This window comes from Pan paniscus, chromosome 23 (genome assembly GCF_029289425.2).
Source record: "Pan paniscus chromosome 23, NHGRI_mPanPan1-v2.0_pri, whole genome shotgun sequence".
In the NCBI taxonomy this organism is placed as follows: Eukaryota; Metazoa; Chordata; class Mammalia; order Primates; family Hominidae; genus Pan; species Pan paniscus.
The window spans coordinates 48,433,578-48,456,505 of record NC_085927.1 but is presented as its reverse complement, the minus strand read 5'-3'; the positions used below and the strand labels follow the sequence as shown (position 1 = coordinate 48,456,505).

The 22,928-nt window shown below is 43.4% G+C and overlaps 1 protein-coding gene across 2 annotated transcripts in view; it reads left to right on the top strand.

Moving 5' to 3' along the window:
- The window catches only part of FAM227A (family with sequence similarity 227 member A), a 78,349-nt gene extending 55,721 nt beyond the window's left edge, over nucleotides 1-22,628 (top strand). The window contains exons 11-15 of one of the 2 annotated variants that reach the window (XM_055105718.2): nucleotides 474-631; nucleotides 3,035-3,187; nucleotides 8,887-9,065; nucleotides 13,227-13,230; nucleotides 14,226-22,628. In XM_055105718.2, the coding sequence (XP_054961693.1) occupies nucleotides 474-631; nucleotides 3,035-3,187; nucleotides 8,887-9,065; nucleotides 13,227-13,230; nucleotides 14,226-14,382 (651 nt within the window). In that variant the 3' untranslated portion in view covers nucleotides 14,383-22,628. Of the gene's footprint in view, nucleotides 1-473; nucleotides 632-3,034; nucleotides 3,188-8,886; nucleotides 9,066-13,226; nucleotides 13,231-14,220 lie in introns of both variants that reach the window. The other variant, XM_034949048.3, reaches the window with a different exon arrangement.
- The last annotated feature ends 300 nt before the right edge of the window (nucleotides 22,629-22,928 follow it).

Here is a 22,928-nt window from a genome sequence, read left to right as displayed (position 1 = left end):
TGAGATTGTGCCACTGCACTCCAGCCTGGGCGATAGATTGAGACCCAAGTCTCAAAAATAAAATAAAATAAAATTATATATATATATATATATACACACACACATATAAAAAACACTATCAAACTTTGCATCTCAGTATTTAAAAATTTACTATTATACCTGAAACCTTTTTTAGGTTATCAACTCTTCATAAACATTTTACTAGTGACATACCATTCCTTTGGGTAAAGAGATCAATGTCTTCTCCTTGAACATTTAAGTTATTCTCATATTTTGCTATGTATAGTAAACATCTCTGCAGTGGACATCTTTGCCCCTTGACCTTTTTTTGCTTTGAGTAATTTTCTTAGGATGCATCCTAAAACTGGAATTACTGGATCAAAGGACATGAGTGCTTTGATGCCTTTCTGGTTCTTAATACAGACTGTAAAAATGACAATATCCTTTATTTTTCCTTTTTCTTTCATCCTTAGTCGTGTGCTGCCTGCAAAAGCCCTGAGCTGACTTCAAACCTCTTCAACATTTATGGGAAGAGCCCTCTGATTGTGTACTTTCTCCAGAAATATGCCGGTCTGCAGCAGCACGGCAAGAATGTGTTGATAGTCAGAAGGGAAAAGACCACGAGCACCCCATATCCTTGTCACTGTGGGCAGGGTGTGCACTGCTCCAGGCCCCTGCGTCGTCTTCCCAGAAGCAAAGGTCAGGGAATGGCACCCAGGCCTTAGCACAGCGCCTGGCACACCATGTGTACTCGCCAGAGGTGGCCAGTGGTGCGAGCCTCAGGGTCAGAATCGTGCTCATCTTAGTTCCAAATCTAGAGCCAGCCTCGTGAACTGGCCGTGAGACCCCAGGGTGTGTCAAATTTCCTTGTGTGCAAAATCTGTTTTCCACCTACCAGAATGAATGTGCTAACTTGGTATTCTAACATATATTGAAACTAAATAGTGCTTCCCAGACACTCGTTGACCCCAGAGTATGTACTGACCAGGAATTTGTTGTCCACATGTATGTTTCATCTAACACCCTCCTCAGACACACTCCACCCTTAGACCCATCAGCATATTCCTGGCCCTGTTGCCATTTATCCTAAAGATCTAATAGAAAGCTCAGATCTCAAGAGAACAGGTGTGGTTGGCCAGGCGTGGTAGCTCACGCCTGTAATCCCAGCACTGTGAGAGCCGAGATGAGCGGATCATCTGAGGTAAGGAGTTTGAGACCAGCCTGGCCAACATGGTGAAACCCCGTCTCTACTAAAAATACAAAAAAAAATTAGCTGGGCCTGGTGGTGCATGCCTGTATAATCGCAGCTACTTGGGAGGCTGAGGCAGGAGAATCGCTTGAACCCAGGAGGTGGAGGTTGCAGTGACCCGAGATCACGCCATTGCACTGCAGCCTGGGCAGCAAGAGTAAAACTCCATCTCAAAAAAGAAAACAAGTGTGGCATATATTGGTGTCCTGAGTCTTAGCAGCTTACCATAGGAGTCAGAGAACATGGGTTCTATTTGGAATCAAACTGGTCTATTGGTTCAAATAGACCTGGACTCAGGAACCAACCCTACTGCAAACCCAGTGATTTGAGATAAGTTCCAGCTTCTCTCTGTGCCTCATTTTTTTCACCTGTAAAATAGGGATAAGAGTACCTGCCTCATAGGGCTATTATGCAGATTACAGACACAACAGAGATAAAGGCTAGTGCCTGGCAGATAACAAGGGCTGGGATGATCCACGTCTACATTGAGCTCCCCAACAGGAGGAGTTTCGTAATGAACTAGGAGGACTTTGCATCTTCTGCACAGAACTGCATGTCCACAAACTTATTTACATGTTCTATAGGGAGAGAGTAATAACAACAACTCACATTTCATAGTGTTTTATTTCTTGCAACATGTTTTCCCAAACATCACTTCATTGTTCTCTAAAGACAGTTTAGTGTAGTGGAAGGAACCTGGGTTGGGATATGCAGCCCTAGATTTGAGTCCCAGTTTAGCAACCACTGGCTTTGAGATCTTATGTGCACAGCTCGACCTCCAAGCTCAATATCTTTATCTACTCATTCCTAAAATTTGGATAGTTTTACCAAACTTACAGTGTTGTGATGAGGATTAAATGGCATACAGCTGATACTACATAAATAACTACCAGGATTATGATTAACATCATCTAAAGTGGGCATTATTATCTCTGTTTTACAGATATGGAAATGGAGGCACAGAGGATGACTGCTATCTTGTCTGAGGTCCCACAGCTTGTGGCGAGTGTAGCTGAGATTCTAACCAATCAAGAAGGGATGGAAGGAGGGCAGAGCAGAGGGAGAATTTTCTTTTTTTTTTTTTTTTTGAGACAGAGTCTCACTCTGTTGCCTAGGCTGGAGTGCAGTGGCGCGATTTCGGCTCACCGCAACTTCCGCCTCCTGGGTTCAAGCGATTCTCCTGCCTCAGCCTCCCAAGTAGCTGGGATTACAGGCATGTGCCACCATGCCCAGCTAATTTTTTGTATTTTTAGTACAGATGGGATTTCACAGTGTTAGCCAGGATGGTCTCAATCTCCTAACCTCGTGATCTGCCTGCCTTGGCCTCCCAAAGTGCTGGGATTACAGGCGTGAGCCACCGCGCCTGGCCAAGAATATTTTTATATACAAACGAGATGGAGAATGAGGCCTTGGGCTGAGAGAAAAGGAAAGCTGGGAGCCCTTCCTATTCACCGCTGTGATAATAGAATAAGAATTTCAGATGACAGTCTAAAAAAGTATTTCTTAGCCCTGCCTTCCATCCACAGGGGCAGAGAAGGACTTTATTGCTACGTAGAGAACGCCTGGCCACGGATAGGATGGCCTCTTCCCTCCAAAGCAGGCCATGGTCAAAGAGCAGGAGAGTCATCTCTTGCTCAGATTTCAGGTATCTTATCCAGAAACGCAGGGCATTTTCCCAGCTCTGTCCTCCATGCCCCTCTTCCCCATGCACTGCGCTCATGCCACTAATAATGCAGGGTCAACACAGTTCCACAGTACGGGGATTTCCTTGACAGCGGAAGCCACTGACTGCACCCCAACGTATACTGATGTCATCAGCGAGACCCTGTGCAGCATGAAGAAGCGGAAAGACAACCTCAATCAGTTGTACCAGCGTCACTGGACTGAATGGAATTATTTTGACAAGCATCTAAAGGAGCTGCAAGACAACTTCTCCAGGTATGGAAGGGGCTTTGGGGAATGCCGTTGTTCCGCACTCATCCTTTGCAGCACACCATCATCATCATTTTTAAATGGGTTGGTGGGGCAGGGGGGTTTCCTGTAACCATCATAAGCATAATCAGCTTTCTTGTGGTCAGATTATAAACTCCTAATAACAGAGACCAGAGCTTTTTTTGTTGTTATTTTTTTTTTCTAACTACAAAAACATTATGTGTTCAATGAAAGCAAACAAAGGACCCGGAAACCACATAAAAGTACCAAGAGATACACATTGCCAACATTTTCCTATAAATCCTTCCAGTCTTTTTTTTCTGGGCCCATATATCCGTATCACTAAATAAAGTAGTGTAGAGTCATACTGTTGGTCTGTTTTTTAGACCTATTTTTTCCCACTAGCAGCATATTATGGACATTTTCCTCTGTCTTCTGCCTTTTTCAGAAATTTTATTTTACTTAGAAAAACCTTTCAGAAAGTTGATAGTACACTGAACTGTCCATCAGGATAGTACACTGAACTGTCCATCAGGCATTTGCCAAGTATTCACATTTTGCCCCATTTGCTTTCTCTCTCTAATAGCTAATCCAAATTCAGATTTCCCCAATTGTCCCCAAAATGTATTTTAATTTTTAGAGACAGGGTCCCACTCAGTCACCCGGGCTGCAGTGCAGCAGCTCAATTACAGCCTGCTGCAGCCTCAAACTCCTGGATTCAAGTGATCCTCCTTCCTTAGCCTCCTCTGGAGTGCTGGGATTACAGACATGAGCCACTGTGCCTAACTCAGTGTGTCTTTGGCTTTACCTGCTGCTCCAGGATCCAATCAAGAATCACAAATTATATTTTGTTTTTTGTTTTTTGAGCCACAGTCTCACTCTGTTGCCCAGGCTGGAGTGCAGTGGTGTGATCTTGGCTCACTGCAGCCTCTGCCTCCTGGGCTCAAGCAATCCTCCCGCCTCAGCCTCCCAAGTAGCTGGGACTATAGGTGTGCACCACCATGCCCGGCTAATTTTTGTGTTTTTAGTAGAGAAGGGGATTCACCATGTTGCCTGGTTGGTCTCAAACGCCTGACCTCAGGTGATCTGCCCCCGCCTCAGCCTCCCAAACTGTTGAGATTATAGGCGTGAGCCACCGTGCCTAGCCAGAAATTGTATTTAGTTTTATCTCTTTGGTGTCTTTGAATCTATAACAGTATCCTGCCCACCCCCCCCCCCTTTATTAGTTGTTTTTTTATGACATGGACTTTTTTGAAAAGCTCAAGCCACATTCTGGGTTTTTCTGATATTTCCTCAAAGTAGCATTGAATTTGTTCCAATATAGCCTATGTTTTCTGTACACTGGACATTAGGTCTATGCTAGAGGTTTGATTAGATTCAAGTTAAATCATTTTGCCCAGAATCTTTCACAGGTGATGTTGTATATTTATGTTGCATCCCATTAGGAGGCATATCATGTCAGGTTGCTCTGCTGCTGGTGATGCTAAGTTTAAACACTTGGTTAAACTGGTATCTACCAGATCTCTGCATTGTAAGAGCACATGTTTGTCTTTCTAATTAGTCAGGAATAAATGATGTGATTCTCCCAGACTGTGTGAATGTGCTTCCCCAACATCTTTCACACAGTGGTTTTAGCACTCATCAGTGGTCTTTGCCTGATTAACTATTACATTTAAGGTTGCAAAATGGTGATTTTTCTACTTCTGCCATTCCTTCTACATTTATTAGCTGGCATTTTTCCATAAAGAATAGCTCACTTTCTTTTATCTTTCTTTGTCTCTCTCATGTCTTTCCTTCATGCCCCTATAACTCTTTCATGGAGCCACCCTGTCTGCAAGGGAAGCATGGGAAATATCTGGCCAAGGAGGGCAAGATTTCCACAACTGGACTGGACCTTCCATAGAACTGGGCACTTTGTTGTCCAAAACAAAATGGGATTCAGTTTACAAACGAAAAAGAGGGAATTGCTATTGGCTAGACAGCTATCCATGTCTCCCATAATAAGAGGGACAGAGAAATATGAATATGTAGATAAATACTTTGTTATGCAGTATAATACAATTGGGTTTTATTTTTATTTTTATATATTTTTTGAGACAGAGTCTCGCTCTGTCGCCAGGCTGGAGTGCAGTGGTGCAATCTCGGCTCACTGCAACCTCCGTCCCCCAGGTTCAAGCGATTCTCCTGCCTCAACCTCCCAAATATCTAGGATTACAGGCACATGCCACCACGCCTGGCTAATTTTTTATATTTTTAGTAGAGACAGGGTTTCACCGTGTTAGCCAGGATGGTCTCGATCTCTTGACCTCGTGATCCACCCGCCTCGGCCTCCCAAAGTGCTGGGATTACAGGCGTTAGCCACCATGCCCGGCCTTTTAATTTTGCATTTTTAGTAGAGACTGGGTTTCACCATGTTGGCCAGGATGGTCTTGACCTCTTGACCTCATGATCTGCTCGCCTCAGCCTCCGAAAGTGCTGGGATTACAGGCATGAGCCACCACACCCGGCCACAATTGAGTTATTTATAAAATATTATGGGACACAGACCACACACATTCACAAAACCCCGTTAGACATCACCACCACCACCACCACAGGAATGCAGTTCAGCATTAATGTTCATCAAAAGATGATTGGTTAAATAAAACTATCATACCTCCATACTCTGCAGCCAAGAAAAACCTCCTTCTATTTTTGTTTTACAAGGAAAGATGGTCACAACATATTATTGGACCGAAGTTTAGGTTATAAGACAGTGTGTTTAAAGTGGTACAATTATTTACTTATCCCCATTTTACAGATGTGGAAGCTGAGGTTGAGGACAGAACCTTGGAGGGCAACCACATACGTCAGGGAGGACAGAATATTCTGTAAGGGGAGGAGTGACCAGAAGGGGGGGAGGAGTGACCAGAAGGGAAGGAGGAGAGTCCATACATGCAGACACACTGACCATAAAGCCAAGGGGACAAAGGACAGTAGGGAAGCAGCAAGCAGCAGTGTGGTGGCCAGACTCCAAAACGTGGGGCAGAGACAGGTAGGCGACTTGGTAGAGGGCAGTCTCAACAAGGCTAAAGTCGGAAGGCAGAGCCTGGGACATGAAGGGGAAGATGTAAGTCCCTGTGGATGGATGGGATTCCTAGGAAGCAGAAGGAATAAAATTCTGCATCAAAAAGGCAAGATCAGATGGTAAGCAACAGGGGCTATTTAAACATAAGGTAGAAGGCTGGGCACAGTAGCTCACACCTGTAATCCCAGCACTTTGGGAGGCCGAGGCGGGTGGATCATTTGAGGTCAGGAGTTTGAGACCAGCCGGGCCAACATGGTGAAACCCCATCTCTACTAAAAATAGAAAAAATAGCTGGGTGGTAGTGGCGCACACCTGTAATCCCAGCTACTTGGGATGCCGAGGCTGGAGAATCGCTTGAGCCTGGGAGGCAGTTGAGGTGAGCCGGGAGCATGCCAGTGCACTCCAGTCTGGGTGACAGAGTGAGACCCTGTCTCTAAATAAATAAATAAACATAAGGTAGAAGACCCAAGCCTGTGTGAAGGGGGAGAGATTGAACATGTAGGTGAGGGAGGAGAGGGTCAGGATGGAGAAGGGAGAAGACATAGGGACTGCTCTTTGGGGCTCTTTGCTTCTGCCTCTGTAACTGTTGTTCATTATGCTTTATTTATTCTTTTTTTGTTTTGTTTTGTTTTGTTTTGTTTTGTTTTGTTTTGTTTTGTTTTGTTTTGTTTTAGAGACGGAGTCTTGCTCTGTCGCCCAGGCTGGAGTGCAGAGGCGCAGTCTCGGCTCACTGCAAGCTCCGCCTCTTGGGTTCACGCCATTCTCCTGCCTCAGCCTCCCGAGTAGCTGGGACTGCAGGTGTCCGCCACCACGCCCAGCTAATTTTTTTGTATTTTTAGTAGAGACAGGGTTTCACCGTGTTAGCCAGGATGGTCTCGATCTCCTGACCTTGTGATCTGCCTGCCTCAGCCTCCCAAAGTGCTGGAATTATAGGCATGAGCCACTGCGACCAGTCCATTATGCTTTATTTATTCTGTAGTTCATTGTCCCAACAGATTTTCAGCACCTTCTGGGCATCAGGCATTATGATTGCTCTCATATCTGTCTCTCCCAATAGTCATAACAAGCCTTGATGGCGGGATCCATGGAATGGCAGAGGCTAAGGCTGGGATACAGGTCTTTTTACTTACTGGTTCTGTGACCATGGACTATTAAACTATTTTTGCCTTTTTAAGGCCACAGGTAGGTCTGGCTATGGGGCTAAGTTCTAGCCATGGAATAAAAATGGAAAGGTTATTTGCACACACCTCACTGATCCTCAGTCGTTTTGTTGTACTTCAGTCATTTGATAGTATTTCCTACTTTGTAGGGTTGTATTGATCAAATAAATTAAGGTCTGTAAAGACTTTTCTCAGAACTAGGCCCATAGGTAGGTAATTGTATCAGTTATAATTAGGTTTGGCTTAGAGTGACAGAAAAACTCAAACAGTGGCTAAAATTTATTACAATTTCTTTTCTCTCATTTACAAGGACTCCAGCAGATATGAAAGTTCATAGTGACAGGGTCTCAAGATCTTTTATCATATTGCTCCACTAGCTTCAGCCCATGATTTAGCTTCAGCCCATGATTTAACTTCATGGTAAGAAATGGCTGCTCAAGTTCCAGCCACCAGGTCCACATTTCATCCAGTTCAAAGGAAGATGAGTCCAAAGAAATGCATTTCTTCTGGAAATTGCAAATAACCCTTCCATTCCATGGCCAGAACGTTTTAAAGTTCAGAACTAGTTTAAAATTAACATTAAATTCATATAGAATATCCAGGATTAAGTTTATAGCTTATATATTTCAGAAATAAAGGATACTCTTGTTTAATAAATAAATTCTCATTAGGTGAATTATAGTAAAGATTTTTTTGTCAAGAGGAAGTTTGTAACTGTGTGTTAGCAGTTGCATTGCTAAATACATCCACTTTTTGTTGTTTAAGATATTGTTGCTGGGCGCGGTGGTTCACACCTGTAATCCCAGCACTTGGGGAGGCCGAGGTGGGCGGATCACGAGGTCAGGAAATCGAGACCATCCTGGCTAACACAGTGAAACCCCGTCTCTACTGAAAATACAAAAAATTAGCCAGGCATGGTGGCATGCACCTGTAATCCCAGCTACTCGGGAGGCTGAGGCAGGAGAATCGCTTGAACCCAGGAGGCGGAAGTTGCAGTGAGCCAAGATCATGTCACTGCACTCCAGCCTGGGCGACAGAGCAAGACTCCATCTCAAAAAAAAAAAAGAAAAAAAGATATTGTTGAGAAGCTCATCATGCCTTATATTAATAAAGTGATTCTCAAAGTTTTGTCTACAGATAAAAGTGGTGCCTTAAAACACAACTGTGCTACTAGACATCAGGGCAGGGTTGCTCTTAAGGAAGTAGGATAGTGACTGAGCAGGGACGTGAGACAGCTTCTAAGGAGCTGGCAGCGTTCTCTTTCTCGATCCGAGTGCTGGTTACATGGGCGTGCTCAGTATATGAAAATTTCTTGAGCTGCACACTTAGAATCTGTGCACTCCTAGTTTCTATGTTATACTTCAATACATGTTTTGTAAATGGTCACGTGGATCTATCAGTTTATAGGACATACAGAACATTGAGGACATGTTAATCACTCCAGCCTTTTTCCATATGTCTCTGTGTTTTCCCCCCAGGGAAATGAAGAGTATTGATCAAAAAGCAGCAGATACAAAAAAGGCAAACCACATGTTCATCCCACCTTCAGCCGTCAATGAGGAATCACCTGACAAGAAAACTAAGGGAAGTCTCCAAAGAGAAATTGAGTTTAAGGTTTGTTCGAACAAAAACCATGGGAAAGGTAGAAGTGTGAACAGTGTAAGAATAATAATTATTTTATTTTATTTTATTTTATTTTATTGAGACAGAGTCTCACTCTCTCCTCAAGGCTGAGTGCAGTGGTGCCATCATAGCTCACTGCAGCCTCCACCTCCTGGGCTCAAGCAATCTTCCCACTTCAGCCTCCTGAGTAGCTGGGACCACAGGTGTGTGCCACCATGCCCAGCTCATTTTTTATTTTTGTAGAGTTGGGGGTATCACTATGTTGCCCAGGCTGGAAAATTCTTAAAACATAGGAAAGAGCATATAAAAGTTCACTTATGGCCAGGCACTGTGTGTGGCTCACGCCTGTAATCCCACTACTTTGGGAGGCCGAGGTGGGCGGATCATGAGGTCAGGGATCGAGACCATCCTGGCCAACATGGTGAAACCCCATCTCTACTAAAAATACAAAAATTAGCTGGGCATGGCAGTACGTGCCTGTAATCCCAGCTACTTGGGAGGCTGAGGCAGGAGAATCTCTTGAACCCGGGAGCTGGAGGTTGCAGTGAGCCGAGATCACGCCACTGCACTCCATCCTGGAGACAGAATGAGACTCCGTCTCAAAAAAAAAGTTCACTTACTTTTATGTATTACTCACACCACTCTCATTTTAGTTTCAGTGTTATTATTGGTAGTAGTAAGGGCTACTAATGATTTTGTACTTCCTCTGTACCAAGCATTGGCCTATGTACTTTATGAACTGTATGAGACAGAGCTCCTTGGTTGCATGTGCCAGGAAGCCAGCTCAAACTAGCTTAAATGGAAGGAGAATGTAGCAGCTTAAATAACTGGGAAGGCCATGATAGGCCATCTGCAGGCATATTAGACCTGACAGCTTGATATTTTCAGGCTCTTTCTCTGTCTGTCTCTTGATCCTCTTCCCTTCTGTGGGCTGACTTCTTTTTCAAGCTGCCTCTGCCTCAGGGCCATGGACAGCCCAAGTCTGTCTCCTTATAGTCCTGACCTAAAAAGCTATGTCCACTTTGCTGGAGCACATCTTCTAGCAGTTCCCAAAACGAAGGTATATGGGAAATTATTTGGGATAAATGTTTTGCATATCCAAAACATCTTTCTTTTTTTTTTTTGAGATGGAGTCTCCTTCTGTCACCCAGGCTGGAGTGCAGTGGCACGATCTTGGCTCACTGCAACTTCCTCCTCCTGGGTCCAAGCAGTTCTCCTGCCTCAGCCTCCTTGAGTAGCTGGGACTACAGGCGCATGCCACCATGCCCAGCTAATTTTTTTCGTTTTTTTGTTTTGTTTTGTTTTGTTTTGTTTAGCAGAGATGAGGTTTCACCATGTTGGCCAGGCTAGTCTCAAACTCTTGACCTCAGGTGATCCGCCTGCCTCGGCCTCCCAAAGCGCTGGGATTACAGGTGTGAGCCACCATTCCCGGCCCTTTGTTCTATTTTTAAAATAATTATTTAAGAGATGAGATCTTGCTGTGTTGCCCAGGCTGGTCTCGAACTCCCGAGCTCAAGCAGTCCTCTCGCCTTGGCCTCCCAAAGTGCTGGGATTACAGACATGAAAAAATGTCTTTGTTCTTGATTGATATTTGGCAAATGTTTTGCTGGAAATAAAATTCTAAGTTAAAAGTCAATATTCTACAGAATTTTGGAGAATTTTTCCTGCCTGCTGCTTTTACTGTTGAGAAGTCTCACGCTATTCTGATTCCTATGGCTTTGTGGGTCACTGTCTTCCCAGCTGTGGGAACTTCTAGGATATTGTCTTCATTCTTAGTATCCTGAAGTTTCACAATGATATATCTTGGTATGAGTCCTTTTCTTAATATGCGTCACTGAGGTCGGGAGTGCTCTCAGTCCAGAGGGTAGAGTCCTTCAATTCTGAGAATTTTGCTTGTATTATTTCTTTGAAAATTTCCTTCATTTTCTTTGCTATTTCTGGAACTATGATAGTCAATTGTCAGACCTGCTGGACTGATCCTTTAATTTTCTTATCTTTCTTTATTCGCCTCTTGGCATCTGTATGTATATTTCTTTCCTTTTTCAAACAACGTAAATGTATTTTCTCACAGTTCTGGAGGCTGAAGTCCAAAGTCAAGGTGTCAGCAGGGCTATGCTTCCTGTGCGGGGTTCAGGGTAGTCTTCCTTTGCCTCTCCCTAGCTTCGTGCGGTTGCCAGCAGTCCGTGGCTGTCCTTGGCTTGTAGAGGCCTCACTCCTATCTCTGCCTCTGTCATCACCTGGCCTTCTTCATGTCTGTCTGCATCTTTTCTTCTAAAGACAGCAGTCATATTGGATAAAGGCCCACCCTAATGTCTTCATTGAACTTGATTACATCTGCAAAGACTATTTCCAAAAAAGGTCTTATTCACGGGTACTGGGGTTTACAACCTTAACACATCTTTTGGGGAACATATTCCCCAAAACCTATAACAGCTTTCTTCTTCTTTTTTTCTTTTTTCTTTTTTTTTTGAGATGGAGTCTTGCTCTGTCGCCCAGGCTGGAGTGCAGTGGCGTGATCTTGGCTCACTGCAACCTCCGCCTCCCAGCTTCATGCCATTCTCCTGCCTCAGCTTCCCACATAGCTGGGACTACAGGCACCTGCTACCACACCTGGCTATTTTTTTTGTATTTTTAGTAGAGACGGGGTTTCACTGTGTTAGCCAGGATGGTCTCGAACTCCTGACCTCGTGATCCACCAGTCTCGGCCTCCCAAAGTTCTAGGATTACAGGCGTGAGCCACTGCGCCCAGCTTTTTTTTTTTTTTTTAGACAGAGTCACTCTGTTACCCAGGCTGGAGTGCAGTGGTGCAATCTCGGCTCGCTGCAACCTCCACTTCCCGGGTTCAAATGATTCTCCTGCCTCAGCCTCCTGAGTAGCTGGGACTACAAGTGTGCACCACCACGCCCGGCTAATTTTTGCATTTTTAGTAGAGATGGGGTTTCACCATGTTGGCCAGGCTGGTCTCGAACTCCTGACCTCAGGTGATCCACCCACCTCGGCCTCCCAAAGTCCTGGGATTACAGGCATGAGCCACCGCGCCTGGCTAAAATTTCTTTGTAGAGACAGGGTCTTGCTGTGTTGGCATTTTCAACGTATAGAATCATGCTATCTGTAAATAAAGATAGTTTTACTTCTTCATTTCCAATTTGGATGCCTTTCATTTCTTGCCTAATTATCTGTCTAGAGCTTCTGATACAAAGTGGAATACCAGCCATGAAAGGAGGCATTTTGTCCTGTCCCTGGTCCTAGGGAAAGGCTTTCAGTCTTTAACCATTGAGTGTGCTGTTATCTGTGGGCTTATCATAAATGTCCATAATCATGTTGGAGTAATTCCATCCTATTCCTATTTTTCTGATTGTTTATTATCATGAAATGCTGTTGGTTCTTGTCAAATGCTTTCTCTGCATCATTTGAGATAATCATGTGGGGTTTTCCCTTCATTCTTTTATTGTGCTCTATACACTGATCGATTTATGTTTCACTGAGGGGAACTACCCTCAGATTCCTGGGATAAATCCCACTTGTTCCTGGTGTATAATCCTTTTAATATTTTAGTATTTGTTGAAGATCTCTGCATTTGTATTCTTAAGGAAGAGTGGTCTATAATTTCTTTTCTTGTCATTTCTTTCTCTAGTTCTGGTATCAGCATAATGCTGGCCCCATAAAATGAGCTATGAAATACTGTTACCTCTTCTATTTTTTGGAAGAGCTTGAGAAGAATTGGTGTTAATTCTTCCTTAATGGTTTGGTAGAATTCACAAATGAAGCCCTGTAGTCTTTCACTTTTCTTTGTTCAAAGGGAGATTTTTGATTATTGATTCAATCGTTTTATTTGTTATAAGTCTATGCAGAATTTTTATTTTTTTCTTGAGTCAGTTTTGGTAATTTGTGTATTTCTAGTTTTCCATTTCATATAGGCTATATAATTGATTGGCATTTGTATTCTCTTACAAGCTTTATTTCTGTAAGGTCGGTAATCATGTTCTCACTTTCATCTATGTGTGTCCTTTTCTTGGTAGTCATTCAAACTCAAAGTTTGTTAATTTTGTTGATAACTAACATTTTGTTTCTTTCAATTGACTTTCTATTTTTTCTATTCTCTATTTCACGTCCTCTGCTCTAATCTTAATCTCCTTCCTTCTACCAGCTTCAGATTTAGTTTGTGCTTCTTTTGCTAGGCCCACAAGTCATAAAGTGAAGTTATTGATTTGAGATGTTTCTTGTTTTTAAAACATAGGCATTTATGGCTATAAATTTCCCTCTTAGCACTGCTTTTGCTGTACTCCATAAGTTTTATTGTGTTATGTTTTTGTTTTTATTTCAAAATATTTTTTAGTATATCTTGTGATTTCTCCTTCAAGTTGTAGCATGTTCTTTCCAAATACGGACAGTGAACCTAAATAGAAGAAGTGTAGGCCAGGCACAGTGGCTCACGCCTGTAATTCCAGCACTTTGGGAGGCCAAGGCAGGCGGATCACGAGGTCAGGAGATTGAGACTATCTTGGTCAACATAGTCAAACCCTGTCTCTACTAAAAAAAAAAAAAATACAAAAAACAAATTAGCTGGGCGTGGTGGTGCATGCCTATAATCCCAGCTACTTGAGAAGCTGAGGCAGGAAAATCACTTGAACCTGGGAGTCAGAGGTTGCAGTGAGCCGAGATCGTGCCACTGCACTCCAGCCTGGCGACAGAGCAATACTCTGTCCCAAAAAAGAAAGAAAAAAAGAAATGTAATGCTTTCGTGAAATATTAAAGGAAGTCCTTTAGGCTTGTGAGACTAGTCTCCATCCGATAGCCCAGCAAATAATATTCTGAAGATTCACATCTGGAGGTGTGAAGCAGACAGAGTTAGAAAACACAATCCAGGTTTTCAGCGTCACCAGAGGGATGTCACCTCCAATGGAGTAGTACCTGCCTGCTACCTAGAGGTTTTTGGGGCCCAGTTCAGATCCCACGCAGCAGTGTTCCTGTCAGTACTGGTGAAAGATGAAGGATGGAGGCACTGGGGATGTGGAAGCCGTGGATGCCAGCTGTCCTGCTCGACCACTTTCTCTGGAGGCAGGAGCACGCCCTCGATATTCCATGCACACAAGGATCACCACTGGCCACGCCACTGCTCACGTGCAAAGTCTTTGAAGAAATTACATTTTTTAAATTAATTTTTGCTTTTGCTCGTTTGTTTCCCCCACAGGAGGGGAAAGGAGGAGAGGGAAAGAGAAGAGAAACAGAAATTGAACATTTCTTTCCACTCACTTCCAAGCCCTGAGGAGCTCCACAACCTAGAACCAGGAAGCGCCTACAGAATCCGTGATATTTCTGCTATGAGGTGGAGTGGAACAACAAGAAAATAAGAAAATTGTGGCCAAAGACAGAAATAGGAATCATGATTTCTCCATAGGGGAAGGATTCCGTTGTAATTTTTCCTAGGCTGAGTGAAAAGCAGGAGTAGAGAGTTGGTGCTTGGGTCACTACATTTATTCATAGATTTACTCTTTCAGTATTTTATTACGTGCATGCTGGTAAGTATGTTACAAATATGACCTCCTACAAAGGTTAAACTTTCATACCAGCCATATGAAGTAGGGATTATCCACTGCATTTTACGCAGCAGCAAGCCCAGGTTTAGAAAGGTTTCCGAAGTTCTCTGCTGTAGACACTGGGTAATTAACAGTAGATAAGACACAGTCCCTGTTCTCAAGGGAGTCACCATCTGGTAGAGGGAAGACAGATGTATCAACACATTAAATGCTGTAAGTATTGGACAGAGGAAAAAGAGAAAAGTGTTGTGAGGGAAAAGGAAAATGGGCCTAGAGGAGTGCAATTTTTTGTAACAAGCTTTGTGGAACTATTAATTTGATAATTTGATAGGCGCTTCTATTATGCTGCCTCTGAGCCTTTGCCTCCTGCTCCTCTAACCACTGGGATTGCCAGCCTGTTTCCAATATGCCCTCTTTCTGCCTGGCAAACATCTTGTCTTTTCTAAACTCAGCCCAGGGACATGACATCTGTAATGTGTTTGTGTGACTCCCAGGCTTCTGCCTTCTTAACCTCTCACCTTCCAGCTCATTTGAGTGAATCTTTGTCCAAGAATTGAGAGAAACTTTATAGGTAAAGCATGCACATGTTGTCTGATTTAATCTAAAATAGAAATAAGAAAACAAAAAATAATACTGCAACTAGGGACACATTTAGTCACTCCCAGTTCATGAGACAAGGAATATTAAAGTTCATTCCTACCATAGCCAAAGTCAGGATTTAAATGTAAATTAATTTTTTTAATTAAAAAATTTTAAGTTAGGCCAGGCGTGGTGGCTCACACCTGTAATCCCAGCACTTTGGGAGGCTGAAGTGGGCAGATCACAAGGTCAGGAGTTCGAGACCATCCTGGCCAAAATGGTGAAACCCCATCTCTACTAAAAATACAAAAATTAGCTGGATGTTGTGGCAGGCACCTGTAATCCCAGCTACTTGGGAGGCTGAGGCAGAAGAATCGTTTGAACCCAGGTGGCGGAGGTTGCAGTGAGCCAAGACCATGCTATTGCACTCCAGCCTGGGCAACAAGAGCAAAACTCTGTCTCAAAAAAAATTTTTTTAATTAATTTTAACTAAATTAAATTTTTTAGAGGCAGAATCTCAGTCTGTTGTCCAGGCTGGAATGCAGTGGCGCAGTCATAGCTCACTGCAACCTCAAATTCCTGGGCTGAAGCGATCCTCCCACCTCAGCCTCCCAAGTAGCTAGGACTACAGGTATGCCACCATGTCTGGCTAATTTTTAAAGAAATTTTTTTGTAGAGATGGGATCTCACTGTGTTGCCCAGGCTGGTCTCGAACTCCTGGCTTCAAGTAATCCTCCTGCCTTGTCCTTCCAAAGCACTGGGATTCTAAGTGTGAGCCACCGCACCTGGCCTGGAGTATCTAATATTGTATAACATAATAATAGTAATCATAGGCGATGTCATTTATTGAGTACTTAGTATGTGCTGAGTGCTCTGCTAAGTCTGGTTTAGACATTATCTCAGTTAACCTTCCTGGTGTCCCCCAAGATGGATATTGTTACCTCCATTTTCTCCTAGGAAGAAACAGACTTGGTGGGGATGATTAGGTATTTGCTAGATGTCTATTCTGTACCATCCCTGCACTAGGCCCTGTGAATACAGAGATAAATAAAGACACAGTCCCTGACCTTATGGGGCTCACAATCTGGAAAAAAGAGAAGGATGTGTAAACCAATAAATGCATTAATGCTCCGATAGAGAGCTGCGTGGAATCTGAGAAAAACCAAGGCAGGTGAAGCCAGTGTGCCAGCAGCCCTTTGAGACAGAAGATATTTCACTGAGGGGCACAGGCACAGGGGTTGGTTTGCCAAAGGACCAGCAGCTGGGCTGAGGGGCATAGGTTTTATCATTTGAGCTTCAAGGCACAAGGCAGTGACCTGGTCTGTGCTAGAACAGTTCACCTGTCACAGCCAAGAGGAAAGAAATGGTGCAGATGGCTGTTTGCCCAAACCAAGCAGCAGATAAGCAGATCTTGGGAAATGTAGCTCATCCCTCAGACACACATCTTTACTTGAATCCTGAGTAGAACTCTAGGTGACCCCCTTGGAGGCTATTACTCATGTAAAAGGGGATGAAGGAAAGGTAAGAGGGAAGGAGCTTAGGCTTTGGCATGAGAAAATTTGGGCCTTTGAATCCCTGCCCTGCTTCACCATATGGATGTGTGACTCAGCATAGTAGCTGTGCATCTTGACCTTTCTGAACGTGCTTTCTTGACTGCAGAAAGGGAATGCCTGCCTAGGAGGGTTGTTGTGAGGATTAGATGAGATAATTTGTGCAAAGTTCTTGGCACAGTACTTTTCACTTTGTAATTGCCACAAGCTGTTATTGTTGTTATTGCTGTTATAAAGTGTACTCTTCTTGGCCGGGTGCAGTGGCTCATGCCTGTAATCCCAGCACTTTGGGAGGCCAAGGCAGGTGGATCGCCTGAGGTCAGGAGTTTGAGACCAGCCTGGCCAACATGGTGAAACTCCATCTCTACTAAAAATACAAAAAAATTAGCCGGGCACGATGGCAGGTGCCTGCAACCCCAGCTACTCAGGAGGCTGAGGCAGGAGAATCACTTGAACCCGGGAGGTGGAGGATGCAGTGAGCTGAGATTGCACCATTGCACTCCAGCCTGGGTAACAAGAGTGAAACTCCATCTCAAAAAAAAAAAAAAAAAAAAGTATAGTCTTCTGAAACCAGAATGTGTGAGCACCTGCCGAGTACAAGGCACCATGTGGGGCAGATAAGCAGAACACTCTCTCACCTTCCCTTTACTACCCCAGCCACTGTCAACTCTTCATTTGCAGTTTCTCTAGGAACCACACTTTCCTATTTCTGGACCTTTTGTCTGTTGCTGCTTCTGGACCTGAAAATGCCTTCTCCTCCCTCCTCTTTGTTAACTGCCAACATCACTAATTCCTGCTCTTCCTCCAGGACCCCGCTTAGACGTCCATCATCTTGGGAGCCTTCCCTAATATACAGGAGCAAGGTAGGCACAAGTGCTCCACTGCATTATGCTCCAACAGCATTCTGTGCCATCCCATTATGGCAGCAGTTACCATAGTAGATTGGAATTGCCTGTCTACCTATCCACCGCTGCTATTAGCCCCCATACAGCAAGAAGGTCTCCTTATTTTCTAAGCCCAGGACAAACCGCATTTCTGTCTCTCAGGGCCATTTGTTGCACAGTCCAAGATCATCCCTGCATGGACCCTTTCCAGAAATGACTGAGGACTCAGAGCTGTAGCCTCTCAGGATGTTAAATATGAAGAAACCTGTCTCTGCCCTTTGTAAACATTAGAAGGGAAAATTATGGGGAAGAATTATTTGCCCTTTATAAGGGAAGCGGGGTAGAGCATCAAAGGGAACTAACATTTAAAAAGCATTTGCTGTAATGTGGGATAAAGCAAATGAGTAATTGTATGATATTCTAATTCTGTCATTCCCAGTGTTGCTGAAAACCCATATTCTCAGCATGGAAGAAGATAAATTCAGATGTTAAACTAGAAGAGATGAAGTTAAAATCCTATAGTCCTGATTTTGAATTGCTTATGAATTGATGATGAAATGTATGTTTTAGAACACACAGTTTCCTGAAGAACAGGAGGGATAGCTAGAGAGGGGATAGGAGGGAAGCTGGAAGGGGTTACAAAGAGGCCCAAATAAACTTTTGGGGGTGACAGATACGTCTACTATCTTGATTGTGGTGAAAGGCTCATGGGTGTATACACACCTAAACACACTTTAAATGTGTGCAGTTTCTCATATGTCAATTATACTTCGATAAAGCTTTGTTAAAAAACGAACAGGCCAGGCATGGTGGCTCACACCTGTAATCCCAGCACTTTGGAAGGCCAAGGCAAGAGGATTGCTTGAGGCCAGGAGTTTGAGACCAAACAGGGCAACATAGTGAGACCTTGCCTCTACAAAAATATAAAAAATTAGTCCGATGTGGTAGTGCATACCTATAGTCCTAGCTACTAGGGAGGCTGAGGTGGGAGGATCGCTTGAGCCTGGGAGCTTAAGGCTGCCATGAGCTATGATTGTGCTACTAGACTCAGCCTGGGTGATAGAGCAAGACTGTGTCTGGGAAAAAAAAAAAAACCTGAGCCAGGTGCGGTGGCTAACGCCTGTAATCTCAGCACTTTGGGAGGCCGAGGCGGGTGGATTGCCTGAGACCAGTAGTTTGAGACCAGCCTGACCAACATGGCGAAATCCTGTCTGTACTCAAAATGCAAAATTAGCCGGGTGTGGTGGCGGCTGCCTGTAGTCCCGGGTACTCGCAAGGCTGAGGCAGGAGAATCGCTTGAACCCAGGAAGCGGAGGTTACAGTGAGCCAAGATCATGCCACTGCACTCCAGCCTGGACAACACAGCGAGACTCTGTCTCAAAAATATGTGTATATATTTCCTAAAACTGTCCATTGAAATGACCTAGAAATAAAGACTGACCCAGCAGCAGTGACCCAGACTGTGGTCGTGAAATACTATTTGCCCTAAAAGGATCTAGGGATCCTTGAAGAAATGATCAGTTCCAGGTCTAGGGCAGGAAATTCATGAGACCTGAAACACCTTATCACACTTAACACCAAGGAAGCTATCAAAGACAAGGATCCTGTCAGAAAGACTTGGGAGCAAACTTAGAGACAATCCCATTAGCTAAAAGAGAGGACCATTTGGGCATTAATAATAATTGCCATATTTGAAGCACGTCAAACATGTTCTTACCTGTAAGTTCATATTGTGACTTTTAAAAAACGGATTGGTGTCTGGACGCAGTGGCTCACGCCTGTAATCCCAGCACTTTGGGAGGCCGAGGTGGGCAGATCACCTGAGGTCAGGAGTTTGAGACCAGCCTGGCCAACAAGGCAAAATCCTGTCTCTACTAAAAATACAAAAATCAGCCAGGCGTCGTGGTGCATGCTTGGAATCCTAGCTACTCGGGAGAATCACTTGAACTTGGGAGGCGGAGGTTACAGTGAGCTGAGATCGCACCACTGCACTCCAGCCTAGGTGATGGAGTGAGACTGTCTCAAAGAAAAAAAAAAAGGAAAGGGGAAAGGAAGAAACTAATTGGATACTAGGAAACTTCCTCATTATTTTGAAAACTGGTAAGTAAATGAATAAGCATTTATCATGCCATTCCCATATGAACTGTATTACCAGGTAACCAAATAGTAGTGGAACAGAAACTTGTCTTTAGAAACAATCCATCTAATAAATTCAGAAATAATGATAGACTTAAAATATCACCATTTTGAAGCCCCTAATGAATTAATGGATCTAGGTTGATTATCCATGGCTGCTTACATCACAAAACAGCTGTTAAATGCCTTTTGATATTAGACCATAAGACCACCTATCAAATAGTCTTACAAATAAGTAAACCTGAATGTGATCTGAACTCTAGATCCAACCACCATAACAGGAAATACAGAGGATGGGGACAGCATGGCAAATGGTAAATGACACCTAGGGGATGCAATCAGCAAAATCCAGGCCATGGAAAACTCCAGGGCAAATGACTTCATTTTTTTCAACAAATAAGTTTCAAGGGAAAAGGGGAATATATAGATTAAAAGAGACTTAAAAGAAGACATCGGTTGCCGAGCATGGTGGCCCATGCCTGTAATCCCAGCACTTTAGGAGGCCAAGGTGGAAGAACCCCTAGAGCCCAGGAGGTGAGACCAAACCGGGTAACATAGTGAGACCTTGTCTCTACAAAAATAAAAAGTAAAAATTAGCAGAGCAAGGTGGCATATGCCTGTAGTCCTAGCTACTTGGGAGGCTGACGTGGGAGAATTGCTTAAGCCTGGGAGTTGGAGGGTGCAGTGAGCTATGATCATGCCACTGCACACTCCAGCCTAGGTGACAGAATGAGACCACATCTCTAAAAGGAAAAAAGACATCAATCAATCACAACATGTGGACATTATTTGGATCCCATTGAAACAAACAAAATGTGGCATTTATGAGACAAATGGATATCTGAATCTTAAATATTTTATATATTAAATTATTCTAGGTGTGATAATAGCATTATGGTTATATTTTTTACAGAGTTATCACATTTTAGAGATATATACTGAAATATTCACAGATGGAATTATAAGATTTATGGAATTTGTACTCAATATGGGAGAGAGAAAGTGGATGGAGGTATAGGTGAAACAAGATTGACCATGTGTTGAAAACTGTTGAAGATGGGTGATGGGAATATTATACTGTTTTACTTTTGTGCATATTTGATATTAGCCATAATTTTTAAAATTAAAGGCATCTACCATGGACACTTCTAAGCATATTTTACACACTGTTTTATTGTGGTCTCACTAAAGCCCTGTGAATGAGGTACAATTTCCCCCATTTTCAAATTGAGGCTCTTCTTGTTTAAAGCACCATTACTCCTGGCTTGGGACTTCTGTTATACAATATTCTCCTAGCATTCTCTTTGCCCTTTCTCTTGCCCCTCCAATCAGTTCTCCACACAGGAGCCCACATACTTCATGTGTATTAACCCATTTAATTCTCACAACTCAGCGCCGATATTATTCTTGGTTTTCAGATACCGTAACTCAGGCACAGAGAGGTTAAATAATTTTCCCAAGACCACACAGCTAGTGAATGGCTGAAGTGTGCTCTATGTCTGGCTTAGTTGCTGCTCCTATGTGTACTTATGACAGGAAAATAAAGTCAAGATATGAATATACAAGCCTGCCATATAGTGGTTTAGCATGTCAGTTAAGAGCGTGGTCACTGGAGCCAGACTGTGAGCCTCAGGCAAGTTACTTAACCTCCTGGTGCCCCAGTTCCATCGTGTAAATAGGGGTGATAATTGTTGTGCCTCATGGTGTCTGTGTGAGGAGTGGATGCATGAATCTGTGGGAGGCACTTAGAACAGTGCCTGACACATGGTAAGTGCAGCATGTACTGGCTATCATGATCATTATTGGGTGTTCAACAAATACTCGTTCCTTTTGGCCTCTCTCCTTTAATTTTGAAGTTAAAATCCTCCACCAGAACCACTTGCAGTTCCCCAAATAAGCCTCTGTTCCTTCTGCCTTTCCCGCCCTGCCCGATTGACAAATCCTCACTGATCCAGCCCCAAGCTAAGGGCCACCATCCCCGCAACCCCAGAGAGAGCCTCTACTTGGTTCCCAGCTGCATGTCTAATCCCTCTCATCCTGCCTTGTGTGGTGATTATCTCTTTGTGCATTGTCTTCTCTACTAGACTCATGGCTCCTTGAGGGCAGGTACCTACCTGTCTTTATATCCAGCAGAGATGTGGAACTGAGCAGTGTTGAATAAATGCTAGTAAAATAAACTGTCATAGCAAGCCTCTCTTGGACAGCTATGTGCTGAAGTTAAAAAGTTTTTCAAATTTGGACTGAAAAAATGAGAAAGCCCAAAATGACTATTAAATATATATGTATGTGTGTGTATACATACACACAGTCATGCGCCACGTAACGATGTTTCAGTCAGCAGCTGACTGAATATGACGGTGGTCCCATAAGATTATAATGGAACTAAACAATTCCTATCACCTAGCGACTCTTAGCCTTCGTAATGTCATAGCGTAACGCATTAGTCACGTGTTTGTGGTGATGTTGGTGTGAACAAACGTACTGTGTTGCCTGCCAGTCATATAAAATATAGTACACAATACTGGTGTAATGGTAATAAATGACTGTTACTGGTTTATGTTTTATTTATTTCATTATTTAATTTTCAGTGTTCTTTAGCTATGGTTTATGTATTTACTATCTTATAGTTTTTATCATTATTTTATGGTGTACTCCTGTTTATTAAAAAAAAATGTTAACTGTAAAACAGCCTCAGGTAGGTCCTTCAGGAGGTATTCCAGAAGAAGGCATTGTTATCATAGGTGATGACTGCTGCATGCATGTAATTGCCGCAGAGACCTTCCAGTGGGACAAAGATGTGGAAGTGGAAGACAGTGATATTAATGATCCTGACCCTGTGTAGGCCTAGGCTACTGTGTGTGTGTGTGTCTTCATCTTTAACCAAATAAATTTTAGGTAAAAAAAAAAAAAATTGGCCGGGCACGGTGGCTCACGTCTGTAATCCCAGCAATTTGGGAGGCCGAGGCAGGTGGATCACTTGAGGTCAGAAGTTCGAGACCAGCCTCGCCAACATGGTGAAACCCTGTCTCTACTAAAAATACAAAAATTAGCCAGGCGTGGTGGCATGCACCTGTAATCCCAGCTACTTGGGAGGCTGAGGCAGGAGAATTGCATGAACCTGGGAGGCAGAGGTTGCAGTGAGCCAAGATAGCGCCACTGCACTCTAGTCTGGGTGACAAAGCAAGACTCCATCTCAAAAAAAAAGAAAAAA